Source organism: Crotalus tigris, unplaced genomic scaffold (assembly GCF_016545835.1).
Source record: "Crotalus tigris isolate CLP2741 ecotype Arizona unplaced genomic scaffold, ASM1654583v1 scf7180000019496.3020429, whole genome shotgun sequence".
Classification (NCBI taxonomy): domain Eukaryota; kingdom Metazoa; phylum Chordata; class Lepidosauria; order Squamata; family Viperidae; genus Crotalus; species Crotalus tigris.
This window is the reverse complement of record NW_024097566.1, coordinates 2,815,931-2,835,897: the sequence shown is the minus strand read 5'-3', so window position 1 is coordinate 2,835,897 and position 19,967 is coordinate 2,815,931. Positions and strand designations below refer to the sequence as shown.

Genomic DNA, 19,967 nt, shown 5'->3' with positions numbered 1-19,967 from the left:
TCCCAATACTATTTGGGTTATGACATATTTACTAATTTAATTTAATTTATGGAAACCTGTTACTGTGGTAAAGATGTTAGTAGTAAATAAATGAAAAAGTAACACAAACCATGATTTATTTACCATAATATAGATTTCATTTCTATAGGACTCTCTATTTAATCAAACCAGAGAAGGATTCTTGTTTTTGCACATAAAAATTCAAGTGCTAAAAAAGATAACTTATATTCCCAACCAAACCAGTAACTACTTGATACTTCTATTTTAGCAAAGATATCTAGTTAATACAAAAATCCATTTTTGCAATTTATTTCATTTTGTAATAGACAATTATAGAATGACAGCTCAAAAGTGGATTAATAGAAATCATTTAGTAATGGCTATGCCACATTGCTTTGTGATACGGTAGATGAGTCCCCTTACCATACTTCTTGCTACTCAATTAGCTTTTATGATAGTTTAACATCTTGGCTAAGCAGCCTTACATTTAACTTACTCAGTTGCCATTAGCAGAAAATAATTTCATGCAAGTGAAAAAGCAGACTAAGGGGATTCTACTAATCTTTTCGGTTTATATCAAAATCTGATGTATCAGAATTACAGTACGTGAAGCTTCAAAAATAATTCAAAGCTAAGTGTGGCCCTCGGCCTAAATAAGTCATATTTTCATGCCTTCTACCATTCCTCTACCATGTCTTGGTAAGCTTTTTTTTTTTTAAAGCCAGCTTCTAAGATGTCAATAATTTGCATTTCTCTGTTATCGATCAGTGGAAAAATGTAAAGTATTAGTCTCCTCCCATCTCCTTTTGTAAGTCCTTTCTGCAAATAAAATATTTAATTTTACCTGTTTTGTGAGATGAAAAGTATCTGTAGCAAAGGCAGCCAGTACTCAGTAAATTTTCCCAATCTGGAAATATTATTGTCTTCCAAGTATAATTCTCTTAGCAAAACATGATTTTCCAAGTTGGGGAACTAAATATAAATTAGTAATATATTAACAAAACAATGCAAAAGTAGCAGAATTTTTTCTCCATAAATAATCTTTACCTGTTAATGTACTTAATACAAACCATTGTAGATCAGTTATAGTTAATAGGGCAGTAATCCTAAATAAACTACGGTAAAAGAGCAAAAAGCTATCAAGTCTTTAATATAAAGGTGAAATGAAGGAATGGGAATGTGTTCCATTATAGTAGTATTGTACTACTTATATCAAATTCTAGAGAAAGGTAGACAAGTTACCTTGGTTGTCACAAGCATAGTTTAGAGACATTTTAAAGTTTGCAAGAACTAAATTTACTGAATCACTTCCATAAGAAAGCTGAAATTCCTTCTCTCTAAGATACAAATTTCCAGCTACTATACATCTCTCTCATAGGGGAATATTCTTTAGTCTTCATCTTATATTTGCCCCTTTTCATAACTTTTTCAATTATCTGATATGGTTTTGAGACACTATCAAAATATAAATTGTATTTTAATTATCAGACTTGAAGTGCATATGAGGATATTATCATATTTGCCAATTTGTTATTCAGGCCTCTTCTTGCTTGCTGTGAAATTCATGACAAACTCAAATGTGTATAAAGAAAGTCAGTGAGCACTTCTGGCAACAGTAGTTAGTGAAAGGATAATTCATGTTTTGTACATGTATTTGCGTGCGTATATTTCTCTCTATAGGTTTATGTCACTGTGTCTATATATCTGTCTTCAATTCTTCTTACCCACATGTCTGCTTACATCATTAGTGCAACAAACACAGAAATTCATTATAGTTTCTTTAACAGTGCTGCTGTAATATAAATCATGTCAAAGAATGGAATTCTGAATTATACATTCCTTTTGAAGTAAAATAATATAAAATGTGAAACGTTACTTGAAAAATGAAAATGTACAAATCCTTTCCAAGACAATAATAAAATAATAATAATAAATTAAAATGTGTTTTCTTTTCTGAAGAAGGAGTTTGTCTAAAATGAAATTTATTATCCAAAAACAAAGGAAGAGTGTTTTTTGATAGGGAATTATTGGATTTACTCATATACACATTTCTTTAATTAAGTATTTAGTTTTACCATAGAACATCAAGTTTTTACCTCACTGAGATTATTTCCTTGTAACTTCAGAATCTGAAGAAGACCACAGTTTTCAATGCCTTCAATATGACTGAGATGATTAAAGGAGCAATCCAAGTATAGCAGAGTTGGAGTAGCAGAGAGCCCTTTCGTACTGATCAATTGATTGTGATCCACAACCAGTCGCTGGAGTTTTTTCAATGTCTCCAAGCCTCCTAAAAACCAAAAATTTATACTGTATAACATATTAAAATTAATTGGATTTGATTGATTGATTTATAATGGTGTACTATTTGGTTTAAATGTGTTTTTTTTGTAAAATATGCTTATAATATAAAAACTACCTTCCATACTATTATTATTATTCAAATTCTCTTGAAACCAGTAACAAATATTAACTTAGTACCTGCACACAATGTATTTCATTTTCTATTTTTGGAATTATGTACCATTATATTATTCATGAAAAACAAATGCATTTCTTTAGATTTTATGTTTTGTCCCTCAACAAATTCTTATTCCAGATTTCATGATTAAACCAAAACTGACAACAGTAAAGAAAATCAGTTTGATTTTTGTTATCTGTACTTTGTCTGTATAAACCCTCCAGACAGGTACATCCTAATCACATTAGACTTGATGACTGAGTCTGACTATATGGGAAGAAATCCACCACACAGTCATTATATCACAAAACAATATAATGTATGGGGAAAAAGCATTTTATAATGGATGCTGAATGCTGAAGAAAGAAAGGAAAAAATGTTAAACTTTAATACTATAATATGTATTATTATCTAAGCATGTGCTATTCTGCACTGTAAAAATTAAAAGGATTTTTCTTAACAGAGAAAAAATATTTAAGTTAAAAACTAAAATATTATTTTTAATATATTTTAATCTTGACCACTTACTTAGGAAATAATTTTAGATGTGCTTCTGATTTTATCCCCCAAAATTGCACACAACTTGTTGAATTGTGTGAAATGAAAATAGCTTCAGAAGCTAACCAGCACCATCTAGTGGATTCATAAAATACAACAATAGAACAAAAAGTCATTAGATTTATTTATGTATGTATTCAATGGAAGGATGTTTAACTATTTCATCTGAAATTTGAAATTCATTTGAAAAAAAAATGGGAATAGAAATGCACATCCACAGACACTTTCTGAGATGATACCATAACAAGTATAATTCCTTCTATTCTAATGTATTGGTTTGGATTTCTACACAAAATAGATACTTCTCAAGCATTATCAAGAAGATCAAACCAAGTAAGATTTTACATTATTACAAATAATTAAGAAAAGACATGGGGAAAACTTTTCATTTTTCCCCCAACACAAAAGAAATTTCCTCTGAAAATCATTAAAAGTGACTGTGAGGTTGAGCTCTATTCTACCATGTTACACTTGTTTTCTGCAACAAACAGAAGCACAGGGACCCTTTGGGAAGGATCTTCAGAAGGAAAATCTTGAACATCTTTGGTATGGATGAAAATCAGCTGATAAAATGTTATGTTATGATGAAGAAATTCAGTACTCTCACATCTATGCTATTTTTAAAATAGTTTATTGATAGAGTACAGTTGATAGATTCACCCTATACTTAATATTATGTATAGCCTTTCTTTAGAAATTGAAGATGTTCTTTCAGAACAAACAGGTTTTCTTAAATAAACAGTTTATAAATAAAAGAAACACTAAAAAAATAGTTAGGTGACTAAGATATTAAGCCTTATTTTAAAGCTACAGCTTCAGAATTTCTAGTACTGTATACCTCTGGGAAATTCTATTGGATTTAGACATGCAAGAAGTTGAGCACAAGCATATCTTTGTATGATTCCATGTTTTAAAAATGTTCAATATATTTATGTATAACATGAAATGTAAGTCACACAGCCTACCAACCAGACCTCTTCAAAGCAGATGAAGACAGAAAAGCAGAAACAAATTGGTTTTCTTCAAAATTTACTTTCTTATTCAGACTCTTCTCATGTATAAGCACAGTGTTTTCATTTTATATATATATATATAGACAGGACAAGAGGCTTTTACACTGCCGGCTGTGTAGGTTTCATAGCCAAGACACATTAATTTGTATTATGCCATTTTCATATTAACCTTTCAGATACTCTACCTAAGGAAACCTATCCAAAACAAGAAATCCCTTACAGCAGAACTGGCACTGAAAACAGATTGAATGTAGATTCCATCATTTCTGTTGGTCCATGTTGGTTTACCCTGAGTTACTGATTTTTGACATTTAATGAACACCAACATTCATTAGAAGCTTGTGGCTAAGAAAACGATGGCATTTTAACATGAGTAATAACAAAATCATAGCAAATAGAATTGACTACATAAAGTTTAAAAATATTAAATGTAAAGCATCTAATTGTCAAGATTAATATACTCACCAAAGACTAGATTTTTGTATAACCATTGAACTCTGTAATCTTTCATCTGAAATACTACAGTATTTTCTCATATAAAGTTTTTTTACAGATATGTTCAGATCTCATATTTGTCTAGCTTATTGCCTGAATTCTTTATAATCATAATGCATTTGTATTGAATATTCCTATAGTATAATGTTTTGAAATCAGAGTTATAGCTATGAAATGGGTAGCCATATAAATAATTTAAATAAATAATATATAAAATATTTTTATACATTTTCAACCTGTTTTTGTGTGAGCATTTCTGTGCAAGATAAAAAGTTCCTTTACTGCCTATCAGACAATATGCCCTTTCTTATTATTGCTTAAGTTGTATTTAACTTAAAAATAGTGTAATTAAAAATTAATATAAAAACTAGCATATATAAAGCAAAGCAAAACAAACAAAACAAAAACTCTGCCTTTTACAACTTATTTTCAAGAGTTTCTGTTTATTGTTTAAAATAAAAGGTAGACACTGGGGCATAATGTCTATTTTGAACCATAGCTAACTATCTGAAAAAAATAATCCAATGGTATGCATCAAGAAAAAATGTTCCACTTATGCATGTTAGGTTTGTTCTATTCGGTGTTTTGCATGAGATGTGTGGTATATGCTTTGCCTGAATTTTATATATGTTGTATATCTGTTTAATCTATCTGTGGGTTTTTTATTTTTGTGGGATGATATAGACCAGGCATGTCAAACTGGTGACATCGCGTGACATCGCGTGACGTATTGGGACTTTTTCCCCATTGCTGGCAATGGGGTGGGCGCGGTTTCAGCGTGACGCATCTGGCCCACGGGCAGGCAGTTTGACATGCCTGATATACACAGTGTCCTGATTGTGACTGATCATATCTACATTGACAGATTTACACTAACAATTTAGATGTACAAGTAGTCCTTGACTTACAACTATTCATTTAGTGATTATTTGAGGTTCCAATGGCACTTAAACCATGATTTATGACTGGTTTTCAGACTAACAACTATTGCAGAATCCCCATGGTCACATGTTCAAAATTTGGGCAGTTGACAAGTAGTATATATTTATGATAGTTGCACATTACAGAAAGACAGGAGTAGGTGGGGCAGGAATTTCTTTCCGTTAATGCCACAGTCATTCGGGGTCAGGCAGCATACAAGTTTAAATAACAATATTTACCTATCAGATGTCCTTGGAGAGGACTCAGAAGATGAATAAAAATGCCAAATCCAGTCTAAATATCTTGCTGACTGTGCAATCAACCATAATAATAAAAGTAATTATTCCTCCTCCTCCTCCTCCTCCTCCTTCTCCAATATTTCAGTTGATGTCAATATGGAAATGGACTAGTTAGGTGGTCACACTGGAAACTATTGTTTCTTAACTACATAGTCTCTGGGTCTTTTCCATACTGTACTGATGAATTTGCTATGGAATAGCACACAATATTTGAAGAAGATATCTGTCAGGTTAAAGAAAAAACTCCTTGCAACATAAGTGAGCAACTGCTTGGCTTTAAATGCTGATGATTTCAGCTTGCATATTTCCTGATCACTAGTCAAGCTCAATGGGAATGTTGTAAACTGAATTCTACCATCTGAAGGATCACAAGATGCCCGGTAGATAATACATTCAGTCCCATTTAAAATCTACATTTGTCCATAGCTATATATACTCTAAAGAAATAGTAATAATAGTCTGCAGCTATGAACAAAGTAATTTCAATATTTTGTTTGCCTTTAACAGATCTTATAAACAAAGTCTGCTATGTTTATTAAGCTACCAAACATACAGTTTATTCAAAAATATATGTGGCAGAATAGAGACTCTCCACCAAAACTACTTAGATTTCCTATAATATTACATGGCAAACTCTTCTTCCTTCATCACAATACATTATTAATTTGAAGAAATTCATGAGCAAACTTGAGAACTCAGTATCACTAAATCAGTCCTACCTATTCCATGCATATGTCTTTTTAAAAAAGATATACTACAAATTTCAGCAAATAATAGGAATTAATTTTTTCCTGACAGAAAATATTCTATTATTTATATGAATTAATATGCTAAAAGTTGAAGCTCTATTATTTATAATGAGTATCTTACCAATTCGTGTTATTTTATTATAGGAAAGTTCAAGATTCAAGAGATTACTGCAGCCATATAAACCATGAAGGGATGAAATATTATTTTTGTTCAGAATTAGAACGCAGAGATTTTCTAGATTCTCACAATTAATGAACTGAATGTTGTTCTCCTATTTGGGGGGAAAAACAAAGCAAAACAATGACATAAACACAGACTAATTTTTCCCTTTGAAATTCCAGATAAACAAAACATATTCTATGTTTCAATCCCATAAGCATCTGCTCAAAATTAAGTCTCACTGAGTTAAGTATAATTTATTTCCATATCAGCAGGTTTAGGATGACAGTTTCTAATTTATAATGAAAAAGATGAAATGTCATTAAAATCAGGCTGATTACACAACTATTTAGACACAGTAATATGTCATTCAGAACGGCATTACTTTCATGTTAAACATTTTTCTCAAATTAGAACACTGATGCAAACATATCTAAGTTTCCAGCCATAATTTTCTCATTTTAAATGTATTTAAATATATTTGTGTATTGATTGCTGCAAGCTTTAATATAGCAAAATATCTGGAGCAGTACATTGTTTTTATTGTGCAATTGTGAGTCCTTTACTCAAGTATTTCTGGGAAAAATGCTATGAATTATAAGACAATGATTAACATTTTAAATGCTTTATAAGATTCTTCTGCCATTGATCAATTTAAGGTATAAAAATCTCAATTACCCTGATTTTTAATATGTATCTCTTGTTTTGAAACAATAAGTAATAAAACATAAAATCAAGGTACCAATCAGAGCATGGCTTTTAGCATTCTTTCCATCCTCTTAGTAATAGCTTTGCTCTGTGTCATGTCATTGGGACAAAGGGGGACTTAAAATGCAAGAAACTGCTACATTTTGAGTCACTGTCCAATTGTTGTTTTTTCATAGGAATGATCAGAGGAATCTTTTGGATTATTTTTTTCTCCACTGTCCACAATTTGATCCATGCTTATTGGATTGCCAGCTACTCCCCTCACATTAATTTAGTTATATTTAGTTCTGTCTTTAGAGAGCTATTGCACTGATGAGTGAGTCCGGATAACCTTTAGATGATTTCATTCCAATATTCCAATTGGATCGGAAAAAGAAACCTCATCCAAGATGTACTTCACTAGACACTCTGATAGCATTCTCTAGAGCCATAGGCTGATCTAATTCAGCATCCAGTGCATTTGGAAACTTCAAATTGGTAGAAAAAAATCATAGTCCAATTCCACTCTTGTTGCCAGCAGCCAGTATTTTAAGCCGTGTTGCAATAAACATTTCTGATTTGTTCCAGTTCAGACAACAAGAATAATTTAATGATTGGAGGCAGGCTGTAAAATCATGTTTACATAAATCCCCTTTTTGGGCTGAAGTATCAATGTTTTAAATAAAGATTCTCACAGCAAGCTTGGGAACATTTCTGTTTTTTTAAACTAGGACTATCACCACCATTACATACAACATTCTTCTCCAGTTAAGGGGAAATGGTTTGGGTTGAAGAAGAGAAAGCATGATGTCACAGCTAATTCTCAGTTTCTAAGTTTAATAGAAAAGTGAGCCTTGTAGTCTCTTCAAATATTGAAAAAAATGGGAGATCTGCACACTAGATAGAATTACAATGTCTAATGCATATTGAAGGCATGCTTTAAAAAGTAATTGCTGAGAATATTAGTAGTTATATTCATAAATACTACCAAATTTCATTTCACCTGGAAACTATTTACAGATTATAATTCTGTGCATGGATTTAAAGCACCCCCAAAGTTGATTTTTTCTTAACATTAAAACTTTACATTATTAGATTTTTTTTTCTGATTTGTTATAAGAACAGGTTTTTTTCAAATTAGAAAGAAACTTCTTTTACTTATTCTGAGTTATGATTTTATTATTGTGGCTACCTTTGCTAATTATTATTTGATGCTGACAAATGTTGTTGTTGTTAGTTGCGAAGTCATGTCCGACCCATCATGACCCCATGGACAACGTTCTTCCAGGTCTTCCTGTCTTCTACCATCTTCTGGAGTCTATTTAAGCTCATGCCTACTGCTTCAGTAACTCCATCCAGCCACTTCATTCACTGACAAATGTATTAAATTGCTAAATTGATGTAAGATCACCAGTACTAATCTTTGAAAATTCTTATTCATTTTTATGCAGCTTGTAAATCTCTTTTATTTACCCCTTTCTTTTTTTCTCATTTTTCTTCTTTTTTCTTGGATGCACTTTTAAATATATGTTAAAACAAAACAAAAATATAAAAAATAAAAAGTAATTTCTAATCCAGTTATAGTTGCAAATATCACATTTACAGCTCAGTCACTATAGTTGGAATAGATGGTTACAACTTAAAATATTTCACATCTACATGAAATACACGGTACCTCTATATCTATATATTTCAATTCCTTGCAGTTGCTGAATCCTTCCAAGGCAAGTAATCCACAGCGTCTAAGGCTCAAGAACTGAAGCCTTGCACATTGTGATAATGTGGACAGACTGCAACCAGGCAAATCTTGAAAGTTAACTGTGGTCACCTATATGTATCCAATAAGAAATAAATATATTTTGGTAACATTTGAATTGAAAAGCAATAAAAATGGCAATTCTACATAGCTGAACATATTTTCTTAACAAATAGCTAGGAAAAATTCAAAATCATACTTGTGGAAAAAATATTTCTAACCTTCATCAAGCAGACAATACTATTCAAAACACAAGTAAATACATTTATACCAAGTCAGGCCATTTGCCTGCCTAAATGAGTATTACTCACTCCTGAATTTTGGAACCTATCTTTTAATTAATCATTCAGGCACTCTTTTCTACATGATTAATAATATATTTCTATGAGAGCATGCCATTTGCCAACTTAAGTTATATAGATATTAAATAAGATTCTGGCCCATTTACTGAAAACTGCTCTTTATTGAGTGCAAGAAACTCTCCTGGATATTACATGGAAGTCACAGGCCTACTGGCAGATTAAACCTGCATAACTTTCAGGCAACAACTAGAAGAACAACACTAAGTTGCTATTAATATTTTTTGAAAGTCACTATACACAAACATTTACAGGGCATCGGATAGATTTCTGGCATTGATTTACCTGTTGTAGAGAACTCCAAGGACCTGCCTGAATTATCATAGTAGCACTCAATGGAGGCAACTGGTCAAATGAGCATTTCCGTGGTTTGTTTCTTTCAGCCATTTTCTTCATCTGGTGTTCCTGATAAACTCTAGACCAAGATTTATATGTTTTCATCCAAGCCAGTCTTTTAGCTTCAACAGAATCAGATACAAGTGGTTGTTCAAAGAAATTATTCGAGTTCTCACTTTTGGCCCACTGATTATTAACCTCCTCATGAATTTCTTTTGGGGCACAATCTGTTTTACTATTTTCTGAAGCAGAAGATCTGGCTATTTTTCCAGTGTCCCCAGAATCTAACTGAACATGAAGATAATGTATGATACTTTCCTGATTAACTGTTGCATTGGTTTCAAAACTAAGAGCATTTGTGTTGCTATCTTGCTGAAATTCTGGAGTTTCTAAAGATTTTTTTACATTATTCTCCAGTGATGCTTCATTATTTATCTCAACATGTCCTTCCCTTCCTGATTTTAACTCTTCATCTTTACTTCTTCCAATATCATTCCATAATTTGTCATTCTTTAGTTCATGTGTTTCTTGTTCATTTTGTTCCTTGTAATTTTGGTCTGGTGTTTGTTTTAAATGTTTCTTTTCCATAATTAGCATTTTTGGGTTACTATTATCTTCTTGTTCTTTTAAACTTTTAGTTTCTTTTTCTTTATTTGTTATGTCTAAAGCTTTATCTATACTTGAGGATTCCAGTATTATTGCAGCTCTCCCTTCCTTTTTTACTTTTACATTTTCAAGGGTTTTCCCCTCCTCTTCTGATTCTATTTTGTTAGCTGCATTTTCAAGTTCAATTCCTTTCTGGATTTTTTCAGTTGTATTTCCTATTTCTTTTTCTATTTCTTGCTCTTTCCTAGTTTGTTCAATATCTTCAGTTATATCTTGAGACTCAGTATTCTTTGCCGACACAAATTCTAGTTCTTTTTTTTCTTCATTTTTCAATGCTACAATCAATAATTCTCGTTGAAGTCGCACAGTTTCTTTCTTTTTTTCATACTCTTCATGCCTTCTCAACTTCTCTTCATTTTCTTTCTTCTCTTTCTCCTCTCTCCGCTTTCTTTCTTCCTTCTTTTGTTCCATTTTTTCTAAAACTCTCCTTTTCCATCTTTCCTCCTTTTCTTTCATTTCCCTTTCCATTATTTCTTTCATTTCTCTTTTCTTTTTCCGTTCTTCTCTCTTTTTTTTCAAGACAGGACCAAATCTTTTGTATATCATGAAAGCTCTAAATGTTGTCTGAATTTTTATAGCTGCATTATTCTGCTGTTCCATTAATTGTTGTCTTTCTTTTGCTTTCTGTTCTTCAAAGGCCTTTCTTTCTTCTTCTATTTGTATGTGTAATTTCATAATGAATGCCTGTATTCCAACAAGACAAGATGGTTTTATAAGAAACACCACAGCTATAACCTGGATAGCTACATATTAACACTATATCCATGATGAATTTAAATATCTGAAAATCTCATTAGATTCTTGAAGATAAAAAATGAGATTTTTCTATGTATTCATATGGACACATTACTTTCTGTTTATATTCCATGCAATATTATATTGCATTTGCAACTTTTCACTCTTTATACTCAGAAGATTCAGCTGGTCCAGAATATAGCAGTGTGAACAATGGTGGGCAGGTTTCAGCTGCCACAGTTTCCTTTTGGGTGAAATTCAAGGAACTGGTTGTCACCTATAAAGCCCTATGTGGCATAGAGCCTGATTACTTGATATCTCCCATATTATCTTTCTGGTCGATTCATCTGGCAGAGTTGACATACTCCAAATCTCTTCATTTCAGCAATGACATCTATTGGGACCCCAGAAGTACACCTTCTGTGTAGCAGAGCATGCCTCTGGAATGGGATTCCTCCCAAGATTCAAATAGTTCCCAATGTGATGGTGTTTTAAAGAAGCTTGAAGTCCTGTCTCCTTCCCCAAGCTATCAATGGGGCTGACTGAAGCCTACTTTTAACTTGGGTTGTTTTCTTGTTTCTTGTAATTTTCATGGTGAGGTTTCATATTTTAAATAATTTGTAAACTACCCAGAGTCAGTGGGAGATGGGCAGCATATAAATTTAATTAATGATAAAAAATAAAGTCAAAATTTATAACTGGGCCAATACTATTTCTAAAAAACAAATCTTTCTTGATATTAGGTGAATTTTATCAGCTTCTCAATGATTTTATGATATAAAGGAAACTGTGGCAAATGATCAGCATTTATTTTAACTCTTATGTTCTTTTCTGTTCCCTATTCCATACTGATTATTTGGATTTGAACTCTTCTCTGGTTTTTGATTTAATGAGATTACTAAAGGCAATTCTATTCTGCCCGGACCTTACCTTTTTAAATTCAGCACACTTTTTCACGGAGAAGGGGAGAATATCAGCATGATTTTTTTTTTTAAATTACATTTAGGCTAGCCAAACAGTCACTGATACAGCTTTTCCAAGACTATCATGCAATATGTTGAAAGTGCATAAAATTGTAACATTAAGAATAATTTGTTCAAAACAGAGGTTTATTTGCAAGTGAAAAAACAAGCAGCTTCATATTTTTATAAAAGTAAAAATGTTACATTTTTTCAAATACTGAAATATTATTTAAATATTTTAGGGTTTCAAATTATAACTCAAAAGGATTTGGATGAAAAAATACAGATGTGGAGATTCTTTTTCTAATGTGATTCACACCCTTGATTTTTCAGTTCATCGCCAAACCATATTATACCTACAAATCAGATTCTAGTTTGAATTTGAAATTCTGATTGCCATTTACCCTATGGTTTGCAGATACCACACTTTGTATATTCTTGCAGTAGTAAACTACTATTTGCTGACAATCATACAAACAGCAAGGAAAGGAAATATGCAAGGAGGATGAGGTCTATACATTCATTATATGTTTTAATCTTCCAAATCATTCAAAGTATATAGCACAAGCTATAAGCCAAACCATGCAGATTTAGGGATGCATGTCCCGTATAAGTAGTTGAGAACATTCCTAAATCTAAATCACCTCATGTTCTTTCAGTTGTTCTTTCCAAGTCTGTTCTTTCTTCAGCAGTTCCTCTTCCATCACAGTCTGTTGTTGCTGTACAGAGGAAAGACTTTTGTTGTCACTACTTTAATTAATATTGGGATTTAATTATTCTCTAGAATCAATACATTATGTGGTCCCACTACAGTGGAATATTTTTATTTCCATTGATTTCAAGACGGAAAAATAACATTTTCCACTCTTTGTCATACCAAAATCATATTGAAATATCAGGATTATATTTACTGGGAAGAATAATATATACATAATTTAATTTCTTCCCAATCCTTTTATAGGATTATATCTAATGCTATAAATAGAAAGCGATTTTGCAGTCCAGGCTAATATGCAACTAAAAATAACATTTGTGAACAGAATCCTCATTTTAATGAAGGGATTCTATTTCTGCAAAGGAAGAAAAAAATGAAGGAAGGAAGGAAGGGAGGAAGGAAGGAAGGAAGGAAGGAAGGGGCCCCATTTACAAATTAATTGAAGAATTACTCAAGAAAGTACAGGAATGTTTATGAGTAGGACTCCTGACCCCCAAATTATACAATTAAATATTGCAGAAATTATTTTTCAAAAAGCAAAATTATAATATCAAAAACAGAATTTCCTCAAACTGTTTTTCAAAGTCATTTACAGATAGCAAAATTTTACTTCAAATGGAGAAACTGTAATTTCTAGAGTATTTAAATGCACATTCATCAGGTCAGATCTCTATAAATATATTTATGCCATTCTACAAAATGAGATGGAAAAGAACTGAAACTGACAGAAAATGAAGTGTTTGTAAAATTCTAATCCTTCCAGATCGTCTTTATACATCATCCAAAGTCACTGTTTTGAGATAGGCAAATAAATAAATCTAGTGTCCTGGCTGTTAATATTTTAAATAACATTTTTGAAAACTAGATTCCATAGTTTTGATTTGTGACATTACCAAAGATAAGTAAGATCTTTTTTGTACTTAGCAAAAAGGTGTTTGCTTTTTAAAATCATTTTAAAATTATTATCAGTTTTACTCTCGAGCATATACTGTAGGTTAAGGTATTGAAATATGAGCAGGGAGACCCAAGATCTAGGTCACCCTCAGATACTGAAGTTTATTGGGTAACTGTGGGTCAGTCATTTTCACTCAGCCCAAAGATGTGGGAAAAATGGGAAGAGCTCAACACCTTGACTTTACACAGTTAGTATTATAAAAGATGGATAAGTATTAAAATAAATAAAGTTAATGCTGACAAAGAATAAAGATTTAATCTATGACTAACACATTGGAAAGAATCAAAACACCTACATAAGTTGCAAGTAGGGCTTGCTACTAACAGTATCCTTGATGTACTCTGTTGATCCTTATGAAGCTTAATTGGTAGTACAGATAGTCCTTGACTTACAACCAATTGTTTAGTGGTTGTTCAAAGTTACAATGACAGTGAAAAGAGTGACTTATGACCATTTTTCACACTTACAACTATTGCAGCATCCACATAGTGATGTAATCAAAATTCAGATGCTTCGCAATTGGCATGCATTTATGACAGTTGCAGTGTCCTGGGTCATGTGATCACCTTTTGAGACTCTCTGACAAGCAAAGTCAATGGGGAAGCCAGATTCACTTAAAAATCATATTACTACATTAACAACTGCAGTGATTAACTTAACAACTGTGTCAACAAAGATTGTAAATTGAGGCAAAAATCATTTAACAACTGTCTTGATTAGCAATGGAAAATTTGGGGTTAATTGTGGTCATAAGTCAAGGAGTACTTGTACAGTATCTACATATATGTGGTAGAATGTGGACCAGAGTTGCAGGGGGGAGAGGCTCTTCCCCAGCAAGCAAAGAAACAAAGAAGCCTGGAGTCTTTGCTATGCCTAAAGCAAGAAGCTGGACCCCCCTCAGCAGTTTGCAGGGTATATCTAGTAGCTATGCAAATAACTGCTTTAGTCTGGCAAGATTTCTGTCTATGGGCAAGTAATAATAAAGAAACTGCTTTGAAGCAACTCCTTGTGTTGTTCTTGGTTCCTTGGTTCTGACATATACAAACAAATTGTTGGCAGGCTCAACAAATACAAGAACTTGAAAAAACAAAAACACTAAAGAGATAAATACCCTCAAAATACCAAAGAGGACTGAACATGCTCAGTGGGGAGAGAATCTGATTGTTCAGTGAAAGAACAGGAAAAAAAGAAAAGAAAATGATATATCCTGAAAAGAGCATTTCACACGATAATAGTTCATTGCAAAATCCAGTTGCTATATTATAGTTTATATAATATGATCTATAGGTATTGTTACTTATTCTCAATTTATTACCGCATTAAACATTTCTAAGTTCAGCCGTTCAGTTTCAAGTTCTTCTTGACGTAGTTGTCGTCTTCTCTTCTCTTCTTCATTTTGAGAGATTTCCATGTCTTTCTTGGCTTTAAGTTGATTCAGTTTTTCTTCCTCTAGTACTTTTTGCTTTTCCAACCAATACTGATACTCCTGCTTGCACCTTTCTTCAACTTCTTGGAAACTAAAGTTGATGGGTATGTCATTGGCATCTAAAAGAATACATACATACATACATAAATATATGTTTTTCAGTAAAATCATATCATTAACGCATGATGATTTTAAGGGATTTGCAAGCATTAAAATAAAGAGACAGTTATTTCTATCAGTGTTGATCCATTTTAACACCTCCCTAAAAGCTATATTAGAGTTGCCACAGAACACAAGATGCGTGGCAAATAAATGTAATATAATAATTATTTGCAATACTAAATAGATTTAAATTTAATAAAGAAATAAATTTAAAGATAAATTAGGATAGTGAACTTGGTGCCCACCAGTTCTGCTAATGACAAAATTAGCTAGAGTTCTAATTCCACAATCTTTTATCCTTAAATATATTTATATGAGGATTATTATTAATTATGCATTTATTAATATACCTTTTTTAAAAAAAAGTTAAGTAAAAGTATATAATTTCATCAGACAATTAAAACAACACTAAGAAAGACCAAGCTTTTTAAAAATCGGGCAAAGTGATATAGAAAGCAGTGGCCTTCACCTCAATTGATACTTATATGTTTCTAACAATGCCTGTTCTGAAAAAAATAATGGGATTGCTATTTCATCAAAGTGCCTGGGGGGGAGTAGATTTCTGGGAGAAGAAAGAAAGAAAGAAAGAAAGAAAGAAAGGAAGGAAGGAAGGAAGGAAGGAAGGAAGGAAGGAAGGAAGGAAGGAAGGAAGGAAGGATGTTCCTTAATTCTGATTTAAAACAAATTTAATGCAATTAGAACTTGATTGCATGTTTGTTTACCTGCCAAAGAATAGCCATCAGCTATATTTTTAGAAGAAATATCCTGATCGGTTTTTAATTCAATAGTACTGTCTGATGCCTCGCTCATCTGCTCGCCTTCTATTTCAGATAGTACCTAAAAACCAGCAAATATTTTGAATCTTAAAATAATGAAACTTCAGTACTACATAAAAAGATTTTTATTGCATAGAAAATGAAAAAAACAGGCACTTTTTGTTATGAAAGAAAACTTCTAGAGCATCCGTATCAGCTACAATCCAAATATGTTTGTACAAAGAGCTGTTAGAAAAGTAGCACTTTTATTATTCAGTTTGTTTGAAGAAAAGCTGGATTCATCATCCTTACTCTTTGTGAACTGCTGGTCAGAGATATCACTAATTTTCTCATAGGGACTTTTGTGTGCAACCACAACCACAGCTGGATCTGTATAGGCAGTGTAGAATAGATTTGCATTTAAGATTTCTTAGCCAATTAATGGTGTCTGATTAATGAAGATTTATTCAAACACATACATGTAAAAATGCTACCAAAACATTTATGGTATGACATGATACACTGTACTAGTTGCAACTGCCAAAATTTATCTTATCCCTTTATTTTTTCTAAATAGAAAAATATTTTCATATGTCAGGTTTATTAACCAAAAGAAATGCAACTACATCTTTAAAAAAATAAATACTGCTGAAATAATAAAAAAGAAATAATTATAAGGACCTGATGTATATGTATATGTATATTCTCTCACAGAAAAAATATAAAAATATGTGCAATACTATACATCTGTTTCAGAAGTAAGCCACATTAAGTATGTAGCAATCCAGGCTAAACAATCACAACAGGGCTTAGTAAGATCGTTGGCAGACTTTTGGTGGTTAAGTGTCACATCAGAATTTGGGGAGGGGCTGAGGGATCTATCAAACATGTTGGTGGGACTGAGTGAAGCATTGGACAATTATTAGCTTTCTAAACTGTGATATACATATTTTATCCCTTGTATAACTCTTTCCTTCTGCATTTCATCCTAAAATGACCTTCAGTTTTCAGCAGGCATGTACAAAGAGGGTTCTAGGGATCACTTAAAAGCATGCAGAGGTCACAGATTATTGACATCTGGCTTAGTGTTATGAGAATGTCATAGCAAGTGAGCATATTTCAAGATAAAAACCATATATACAAGTTTTAAAAATCTAAATAGCCTTTAATAATGTAAATACATTTTAAATTTAAAAATTCTTCCTATTATTAATTTCCAACTAAAATTATTACAGAATACATTATTTAAATAAAAACAATATAAGATCTAAATCTTGTTACTTACACATTTTGTTCAATGACTTTAGACTGATACTTGTCAGTTTAAATTATTTCAATTAATTGTATAAAGATTAAATATAAAAACTAATTTATATAATTCTATTTTGGGTAAAGATAATAGCTTAATTGCTGACTATATACTCAGAATCTAGAAAATCCAAATCTGTGATTCAATTGTTCCCATCTCTTCTTACAACTAAGAATCATTGCAATCATTATCAATAAATAGTTCAGATCACTACGTAGACAAAGAATCTCACTGATTTAGCAGGCTTTTCCATTCCAAATGCTCTCAAATATGTGGACTTGAACTCCCAGAATTCTGATTGATGAATGAGGTTGAAATCCACAAGAAAAAGGAGACACTTATCTAACCTTTCTATACTCAATTCCTAATTAAAATGATTTTTATGATTGTCTGAATGAAATATAGTTCTTGGAAAATGAATTATCCTTTAGATGATCTAGTCCCAAATGTCTAAAAAGCAAAATATTAAAGAAGCTATCCAATGCATGCTTATCAGAGAATTATTAATTTAATTCCCACTGAACTAAATTAGGCAAATATTTTATTTTATTTTAGCAAATAAAAACAAAGTAGCTATTTATGGATACTGTAATTTAATTTTAAGTAAAAAGAAAAATACTCTAAAGATTTGTTCAGTACTCAAAAGCCTCAGATTCATGTTTCATGCACTGTTTCAAGCAATAAGAGTTTCCTTCCAGCTGAATGATTTTTTTTCACCAACATAATTTGATTACAGGACAGCATAAATTGCTCTTGCTGAACTTATTTCAATTTCACCCAGTACAAAATATTAAAATGCTATAAAATGGTGCAGGGGCATAAAATGCTGCAATCAGGTACATGTATTTTTTTTAAATATATATAATACCCTTTTTTTGAATTCTTCTGGATCTTCATTATATTGAGAAGCTAATTCAGCTAAATATTCAGAAGCATTGTTTGGAACAATACAATAAATATCACCTGCAAATGAAGAAATAATTAGTCAGACTTTGTGAACACTAATTTTAATTCCTGAATATTCAAATGAAATATTTCTTGCAAGCTAGCTGAATTTCTGATTAACATAATTCTATATCTCAAAGATAACAAAATTAAACAAAAATGAAATACTTCAGGAAGTTTTAGGCAATCTACTTAGCATCTTCTTCCAAGTAGACATGTTTAGGATTAGGGTGTTGGTGTCAGCTCATTAGTCTTGAAACTACTGCATATCTAATTTTATATCACTTGATTAATCATGAACTTGCCAAAAGACAGACAATCAAAAGTATCATTTCAAACTGGAGGATTGCCCAAAATCTTCCAGGACTTTCATCGTCTAACAAACAAGAAAATGAGAGAATACCACTCTATTCTCCCTATTTTGCTGTAATAGTCAGTCTATCTGAAATTATTATTCATCTTTCTATTGCCATCAAGTCAAAGATTATATATATTTCACACCAAATCAGTTTTTCCTCTTTAAAACACATTTAACAATAATACAAATATTTGTAATACTAAGAACAAAATTTACAGTTAATTTCAATTTATAAAAATCAGAAGCACTAAGATATTTTCAGTGCTCTCCTTCAATAGGACTTTTTTTCCTAGCATTTTCATGCAAGTGCATGAACCTAACCCTAACTCTAACCCCCACCCCACCAAATAAACCAAGTGTTGATCCATTGGTTGCGACAGAAATTGACTGACTGGCTTGTTGCCCAAGCCTGATGCTGTGGACTAAGAGAGAGTGACTAGCCCAAAGTCATCCAGTGGACTTTCATGCCTAAGGCGGGACTAGAACTCACAGACTCCTGGGTTTTAGCTAGGTGCCTTAACCAGTAAACCAAACTGGCTATCTTTCTCCCTTAATAGGACAAGTATTGGTTAAGTATTATTCTTCCCCCCTGTCCTCAAACACTCACCAGCAGTTTTCTCCCTGGAACCCAATTATTGAGAAAATAGGTCCTGTATGCTCTAATATATGGTCACTAGACACTTCAGCAGAAATTATGCAGTAATCTATTATTTTGCCTCATAATATTCTGCTTCAGAATAAAAATGGTGGTCTATTATTTGTAGAAATATATATTAAAATAGTTGAATATAGATGCAAAATAGTATTACTTGAAGAACTTTAAAAAAATATATACCATATGCCAATGAAAAAACACTTCTAAATCATTACTTACTTGAGATTTCAACATTTTCCAAATCTTGCAATAGAAGCTTTTCTGCATTTTGACTTCTGCTTCTCACAAAATCTAAATACCGGAGAACAGATTCTGGTAATTCTTCTGGAATCTAGATGTAGATTTTACATTTTGTAAAATTGACAGTTACTACTATTAATTATATTTAGGTTAGATTTGTCTTCAACCTGTCCCTACATGTGCAAGATAAAACTAGAACTTTTGCAGCCAAAATTTAGTAGTCCTGTTAGATAGAACAGTAATTTTAGAAAGAGGAAGGGGAAAAGTTGAATTAGCCTGATCTATGTTGA

General features: G+C 31.8%; 1 protein-coding gene across 4 annotated transcripts in view; it reads right to left on the bottom strand.

Annotated features, from left to right (window-relative positions):
* LRRIQ1 (leucine rich repeats and IQ motif containing 1) overlaps nucleotides 1–19,967 on the bottom strand; it is a 130,132-nt gene that overhangs the window by 105,055 nt on the left and 5,110 nt on the right. For 3 of the 4 annotated variants that reach the window (XM_039362943.1, XM_039362944.1, XM_039362946.1), the window contains exons 3-12: nucleotides 19,657–19,768; nucleotides 18,348–18,442; nucleotides 16,138–16,252; nucleotides 15,143–15,372; nucleotides 12,802–12,876; nucleotides 9,744–11,144; nucleotides 9,019–9,171; nucleotides 6,618–6,768; nucleotides 2,097–2,290; nucleotides 845–972 (exon numbers count right to left, since the gene is read on the bottom strand). In XM_039362943.1, the coding sequence (XP_039218877.1) occupies nucleotides 845–972; nucleotides 2,097–2,290; nucleotides 6,618–6,768; nucleotides 9,019–9,171; nucleotides 9,744–11,144; nucleotides 12,802–12,876; nucleotides 15,143–15,372; nucleotides 16,138–16,252; nucleotides 18,348–18,442; nucleotides 19,657–19,768 (2,654 nt within the window). The remainder of the gene's footprint in view (nucleotides 1–844; nucleotides 973–2,096; nucleotides 2,291–6,617; nucleotides 6,769–9,018; nucleotides 9,172–9,743; nucleotides 11,145–12,801; nucleotides 12,877–15,142; nucleotides 15,373–16,137; nucleotides 16,253–18,347; nucleotides 18,443–19,656; nucleotides 19,769–19,967) is intronic. The other variant, XM_039362945.1, reaches the window with a different exon arrangement.